The sequence below is a fragment of the Austrofundulus limnaeus genome, unplaced genomic scaffold (assembly GCF_001266775.1).
Source record: "Austrofundulus limnaeus strain Quisiro unplaced genomic scaffold, Austrofundulus_limnaeus-1.0 Scaffold447, whole genome shotgun sequence".
NCBI classification, from domain to species: domain Eukaryota; kingdom Metazoa; phylum Chordata; class Actinopteri; order Cyprinodontiformes; family Rivulidae; genus Austrofundulus; species Austrofundulus limnaeus.
This window is the reverse complement of record NW_013952849.1, coordinates 60,669-68,305: the sequence shown is the minus strand read 5'-3', so window position 1 is coordinate 68,305 and position 7,637 is coordinate 60,669. Positions and strand designations below refer to the sequence as shown.

At 38.2% G+C, this 7,637-nt stretch overlaps 1 protein-coding gene across 1 annotated transcript in view; it reads left to right on the top strand.

Moving 5' to 3' along the window:
• The window catches only part of mast4 (microtubule associated serine/threonine kinase family member 4), a gene marked incomplete in the record, with an annotated part of 204,817 nt that overhangs the window by 171,823 nt on the left and 25,357 nt on the right, over positions 1-7,637 (top strand). Inside the window, 4 exon segments of the mRNA XM_014024937.1 lie at positions 2,022-2,123; positions 2,640-2,762; positions 5,467-5,576; positions 6,893-7,014. Coding sequence (XP_013880391.1) covers positions 2,022-2,123; positions 2,640-2,762; positions 5,467-5,576; positions 6,893-7,014 — 457 coding nt within the window.

The window sequence follows — 7,637 nt, the reverse complement described above, 5'->3', positions numbered from 1 at the left end:
TATATATATAGATCCTACTATTCCTTGAATGGATGCATATCACTTGGAAACTAGCACCCACCACTGGCCAAATGTGGGTAAAATTATGAAGTGGCATGTAGATCTGAACAACTCACCCACCACCGTGGCGGGTGTGTAATGAAAAAAAAATGTGTTCGCATCCTACTATTGACATTTTTCAAAAACTTGTTCATTTTTATTTTGCATTTCAGAGCCTGTAGGTCTTTAAACATTAAATAACATCAAACAACCATCTTCCAACCCGCTCTGCAGCTGTCATGTAGATTAAGAGGCTCATTATACAGGTAAACAGGTAAACGTCCGATTATCAGAAGGAAAAAATAAAAACGCCAACTTTAATGTGACGTTACATGTCTGGAGTTAATCGGGCTGCAGGTAACAAAACTCTTTCTCAAGAGGAACCAAAGGAAGAACTGAAAGTTACAGGTTTGTTTTAACAATAAATGGAAAGGAAAACAAAAAGACGGTGGAGAGTTTAACAGGTCAGTCAATTTTGTTTCATCTGTCGGCAAACAGCAAAGCTAGAGCTGTAGGCTGGCATCGAGCAAAAACCTGAAATCAGCTGATTAAAAACACTACTTCTAACTGCCGATGTGTGCACATTACATAAATGTTAGTTTAAAAAAACTTCATATTAGTTGTTAAATATTTTAACTCTATAACCATGATCACTTTGATTGACCAAAGGAAACTTAAGGAAAAACTGTTTTATAACCTCCAAGAAATGTCTGAAGATAAACTGACTATGCCAAAACAAATACAATAAAATATAATAAGTAAATAAATAAACAAACAAATAAATAAATAAAAATTCAGCTCCTTTTTTTCCCCTTTACTTTTCTCTGCAGGCTATTTTTTGATGCAGAACAAAACAAAAACCCAGGCAAACTACGTGACAAAATGAACCTTGTGACATGAACTTTTTCCAAAGTAAAAATAGAAATGATCCCCTCTGAGACAATGGATCATCAGAGGGATTTCATCTGTTACTGAAATCTCAGAACAGAAGAAAGACACATATTCATACTAGTAGCCTATAGAACCAAAACTACAATGATAAAAGACAAAGGCTAATTTTATTAAATGAAGGAGATACATTTAGTAATTTAGTTGTAAGATAATTTAATTTGTTTTTTCACCTTAAAAATTTCTCCTAAATTATTAAGGTTAAAAAGCTATTTTTTCCAGCCAAGTAGCCTACCTAAAAATAACTGGTATTCCACCTACACACCAGCAAAAAGCAAGTTAGTAAGAAAAGTAGAGACGCCAAAAAGTCTTATCATTTTCATTTTTGGCAAACAGGCTGACTTGAAATACTCTGAGACACTAATAGATTTTGAGTGCTATTATCTGATTATAGACACAAATAATATAATTAGGCCACCAGGACCATGAATTGTCTAAATGCCACCGTGTTACAGAAACTAAAAATAGTGGCTGGTAAAAAGTTTGAGTGGCCGGTATAAAACTTTTTCTACCAGCCACTGTGGCTTGTGTGGAATTTTTTTAATTTCCACCCCTGCTTGCCACCTTTCATGCCAGAGTTTTGAAACTAAGAACATCTTGAGACATGACGGAGCTGGTTGTTTTTAGTTGAACCTTGAAAATGACAATAAATTAAACACAATTCTGTGAGATGAGTTGGCTCTCGGAGTATGTATCTGTATTATCTCACAATTACATTCTCAAAGTGTCATTAAAATTCATTCCATGCTTTATGAGAATTTCAGTTTACAGAGTTGACTCCAAGAGGTAATAGTAAAAGTTGTAAACATGTTAGGGATGACTTTCAGCTACGACCATACCAACGTTTTGCTCCATATCTGTAAAATAGACAGAATCATTGATGGGATGGACATCTTGATTTTGATTGACTCAAAAGTTGATCAGTTGTAGATGTACATCCAAGAATTACTTTGAGTTTCATTGACACCATTGTGCTCCAGGCTCATTGTATGTGGAGTAAATTTGAACTGATTGCATGTATTTTATGTTTTCAGATGAGATCAACTGGCCAGAAGGAGAGGATGCTCCACCTCCTGATGCTCAGGAGCTTATCACCCTGCTGCTGAGACAGAACCCTCTGGAAAGGATGGGCACAGGTGAGAACAAAGGAGAAAGTGGAACAGAGTCTCTGAGAGGTCCAAAGGGACAACAGGCCACCTCAGCAGTTCTCATTATTCCAAGGCACTGGGGGACAAAATGAGGTCATCCTGCTTCTGTGCCGTTTCTTCTGTGATCTACTGACCTCCATGGTTTGATCAGTTGCAATTACTCCTTCATAGTCCGTGTATCTAATTCCACGCATGGTCAGCCACTGTGAGGATGTGCAAATTGTAAAAGTAACCTGACCTGGAACAAAACACTTCTTATCACCTTGACACACAGACGTTCAGTCTGAGGACAGCTGCAGTTTACAAACATCTTTTTTTTTTTTTTTTTTACAAAAACTCATACGATGCAAAGTCTAATACTAAGTTCATGGTCATTTCTGGTTTGACCTGCAGACAAAAAGACGTGGAATGAAATGCATTTATTCACCTCATGTGTTTAACTGAAGTGTTCAAGTTGTGTGTGTGTGTTTCATGTGTGCATTTGTCCCAAAAATCTGTTCTTAGGTGGAGCCTCTGAAGTCAAGCAGCATCAGTTTTTCTACAACCTGGACTGGAATGGTCTGCTGAGGCAGAAGGCAGAGTTTATTCCTCAGCTGGAGTCTGAAGACGACACAAGCTACTTCGACAGTGAGTTACCAGCTAGTGAGAAAAGAAAAAAGGTTTTATAATTTATTTATCATGTTTTCAGCACTTGGTGTGTTTTTTTGAAAGCATTAAAAACATTTAAGAAATCAATAAGTCCTTTCAAAAGACAAATAGAAGTTATGTTTCTGTTGTTTGCATCTAGTCCAGTTTATTTTACTCAGTCAGTGTGACTCACCAGTGGAAGCAATGCTGTCAGAGGTCTTTTTATGAGCACTTATTATTTATGTCAAAGGACAACTGGTTCATGAATAAAGCTGTAATCTCTTTTACAAGCAGCTGTTCAAAAGCAGGAAGCCTAGAAGATGAGCCAAAGTTTACACAAACAAACCACGTGTCTCCTAGTGTCCCAGTATATTGTTGACTAATTCATGATTAAAACTTAAATCATTGACAGTCTGTACAAGAAAGTTAGGTTTTCTAAGTTATTTAAAACAATACTATAATTGCTTAGCCTGGCCCTTGCCTTCCTATGCAGTTGCCACTCAATTCTAGTTTCACTTCACTGCTCCGTCTGGGATTTCTCTTAGACAAGGATTTCTTCAGGAGAATTTTTGTCCGGGCCAATCAGAGAACAGAACATCGATTTTCTGCACAGTGTCTGCTAGTTATTTTAGCATACGGCAGTGGAGGAAGTGAATGAAGCCAGTCTGTGTTGATAAGGCTTCCAAATTAAATTAAATTTGTCTGACAAAGCAGCAGCTCTCATTTACAGTCGTCTCGTTCAGCTCAGTAATTTTCTCTCAGTAGGGTTGTTTACAGAGCACGCGATTTCCAGTTAGCTTCTTAGCTTAGCCTCCTTCACAGTGGAGCTGGCACACATACAGTGGGTAAAATAAGTATTGAACACGTCGCCATTTTTCTCAGTAAATATATTACTAGAGGTGCTAATGACATGAAATTTTCACCAGATGTTGGTAACAACCCAAGTGATCCAAACATACAAAGAAATCAAACCATAAATGTCCAGAAATGAAGTTATTTGTAATAATGTGGAATGGCACAGGGAAAAGTATTGAACACATGAAGAAAGGGAGGTGTAAAAAGGCATGGAAAGCCAAGACACCAGCTGAACTCTCTCAGTAATTAGAAAGCAAGCCTGCCCCTTGTCAGTGCAAGTTAATATCAGCTGGTTCAGTCCCAAATGATGGCCAGGTATCACACAAGAACCATCTGATGATGGGTAAAAGTAAAGAGCTCTCTCAAGACCTTCACAACCTTATTGTTGCAAAGCATAATGATGGCATCGGTTACAGAAGAATGTCTAAACTTCTGAAGGTTCCAGTGAGCACTGTTGGGGCCATAATTCAGAAGTGGAAAGAACATTATTTCACCATAAACCGACCACGACCAGGTGCTCCTCACAAGATTTCTGACAGAGGAGTGAAAAGAATTATSAGAAGAGTTGTCCAAGAGCCAAGGACCACTTGTGGAGATCTTCAGAAAGACCTGGAATTAGCAGGTACGTTTACATTACCATACAGGAGGCGTCTTGAAGCTGTCATTGCCAACAAAGGTTTATGTACAAAGTATTAGATAAATTTCAGTAAGTGTGTTCAATACTTTTTCCCTGTGCCATTCCACATTATTACAAATAACTTCATTTCTGGACATTTATGGTTTGATTTCTTTGTATGTATGGATCACTTGGGTTGTTACCAACATCTGGTGAAAATTTCATGTCATTAGCACCTCTAGTAATATATTTACTGAGAACAATGGTAACGTGTTCAATACTTATTTTACCTGCTGTACATCGTGGCCAACCGATCCAATCATTTTAAACTTCAGCAGAGGCCACGCCTCCAGCAAGAATCACTTCTCTGTAGCTGAGAGTCCAGACCCTCGTATGAAGCGAAGTGAAGGACGAGGGTCTGGTATTTACCAGGCTAATGATTGCTAGAAATCACAGATTTTTTTTTAAAGTTGTAACCTGACTTTGAGTTATAATTAATTATAATATAAATGGTAAATGGACTGTACTTGTATAGCACTTTTCTATCCATCCAGGACACTCAAAGCTCTTCACACTACAATCTGTGTCCTCATTTACCCGTTCACACAGCACTCTATTAGATCTCCTACAAAGCTAACATATACAATCAGCTATGGAGACTAATCAGTGCCAATCACATTCATACACTGATGGGACACATCAGAGGCATTAGGGCTGAAGTATCTTATCCAAGGACACAACGACTGAGACAGCTGGACAGGGAATCGAACCAGAAAACCTTCCGACTCCAGGACGACTCCCCTAACCACTCTGCCACAGCCGGCCAAAGTATAAATATATACTTAAATAATAAGTAATATTGTTCCTAATATAGCAAATTAGGACTTGATGCGATATTTTGCTAACAGACAGCGAGAGTTGACTCCAAACAGATAATGGCAAAATTTAAACAACATTCTCTCTGTTTATTTAGTAGATGTGTTTTAGTTCAGTTTCTGCTGCTTTCACACCAACATTCAGGTTGAGCCAGTTTAATGTTTTTAGCTGAGGCAGCCATTTTGAGTGTTTTAACTTCAAAAGTGAATTAGTTGTAGATGTTTCATTAAAATGTATCTTGTACTTCAGTAGATATTTTGCAAGCAACTCCATGAACACAGAGAAATAAAACCTTATTGTCCACCTTTGGAGACAGAGGATGAAAGCAAAGTGAAATGTAAACCTCCTGTCCTTCAGCTCGCTCTGAGAGATACCATCACCTGGAGGCTGAGGAAGATGACACAAATGATGAAGACTTCAACGTGGATCTGCGGCAGTTCTCCTCTTGCTCTCATCGATTCTCTAAGGTGTGTCCTTAATCTCCCTCTACAGATTGTTGCAGTCTCATGTTAATATGTAAGCATCATCATCACTGCCAGAGCCATTAGTGATGGAAATGAGCTGATGGCCTCATCTGTCCTCATCTTTTCCTCCTGGGAAAGGAAGAATAAGTACTTGGTGTTTCATATGGAAATCTGCGTCTGGAAACCTTGGTTTCACTCCTCCTTGCCCCTCGCAGTATTAAACATTGATTTGAGCTTTGCATTCATTTTCTGCTCTCAAATTACCGTATTTATTCAAGTATAATACATAAAATTTAATCCATAAAATCATCCATAAAGTTGGGGGGTAGTACTATACTCTGATAAATATTTTTACTTATGTACCTGTGACACTTATCCGTGCTTTAGAGCGAGGTAGTAACAGATCCAGGCAGGAGACACGATGTGAAAAAAAGGGGGGTAAAGCAGTCCTGTACCTTAGTGCAGGACTGCTTTAATGATAACAAACTAATGACATTAGTGTGTGACCGAGCCGCTCCTCAAACAACAACAAACACATGTTCATCTGTAATGGCTGCCGTCTGCCGGTGTTCTGAAAAAGTTTGTATCCCTGAAAAATGTTTCCCCACCAGAGGGGGCGCTCGCGAGAAGGAAGTTGTCAGCTTGTATCTGCTTGAAGATGGTTCAAATCTCATGTGAAGTCTCTGACTTTTGTGTTGGCGCCTCCTGGTGGACTATGTGTAAAATGCCAGAATTCATATGATGCTGCTACATCTGATATATATTTGTCAAAATACCTTTTAGTACATATGTTGCTGAAATAAAATGATCATTTTACTGAAATGTATAAAGACTGCAAAGGCTGAAAAATCTTGAAGTCTGTATGAAATTGGAGGTAGTTTGAGGATTAAATTTTTTATGCTTTTTAAGTAAAAAAAAAAGGGGGCAGTCATTTTATACGTGAGATCGTATTATACATGAATAAATATGGTAGGTTTGTTAGCAGCGGTGTGTGAACAGTACACAGCACAGTCCTTCCAGCTGGGAGTCATGCTGCATTGCAGTCTGCTCCTCTCTCACATGAAGACGAAACGTTACAGCAGGTCTCAGAAGCAGCAGTCTGTCTCAGTGTTGAGCTACGCCAAATCTTTTCTCTCAGCTGCAACTAAACTCTGAGACATGCGATAACACACGAAGCGTTATGTGATGAAACATCGCAGTGACTGTTCAGTATTTAATCTTTACAGTGCATTTACTGTTTTTTTTTTAATCTCTGAGAATTTACCGTCATTTTGCAACTTGATCTATGTGTACTGAAGTGAATGATTGCTGGTTGTCAGGTTTACAGCAGCCTGGATTTGTCTCGAGGACATCTGGAGGAGAAAGGAGAGGCGGAGGAGAAGAAGAGTGAGAGCCCGCTGACTGTGGACTCTCTCAGCTGGACGCCAGACTTCACTGAAATGTATGAGTAGCTCCACCTCTAATGAAATAGAGTAGCAGGAGTTATTGAAACACTTGAGTTTAAATAAAAGCAGATTGGATTTAAAGATTAGCATCTCTTGAAGGAAGGTAGATCACTCACCGCATCACATGCCAGAGTTTTAAACTAAACATCTTATAAGGAGGGACAGAGTTCCATCCATGTTGTCAAACTTTAAAATATCATTGTGTGCAATGTTCAGTCATAATGTGAGATTGGCAAGATCTGTTTGTTTGACCTGTCCAGGGTGTAGAAGGACACCAGTGACCTCTGCAGTAAAGATAATGGATAGTTTGAGTTTATACTGAGGACGACTCTCAGTGATTACAGTATCAAACTTAATCTCAATATCAGTGCACGTAGCAGACATCTTTAACTGGATTGATTCCAAAAGACAATCAGGTGTAGATTTAAGCTAGATTTACAGGTGCTGGTCATAAAATTAGAATATCATGAAAAAGTAGAYTTATTTCAGTAATTCCATTTAAAAAGTGAAACTTGTATATTATATTCATACATTACATACAAACTCATATTTCAAATGTTTATTTCGATTAATTTTGATGATTACAAATGACAACAAATGAAAATCTCAAATTCAGCAT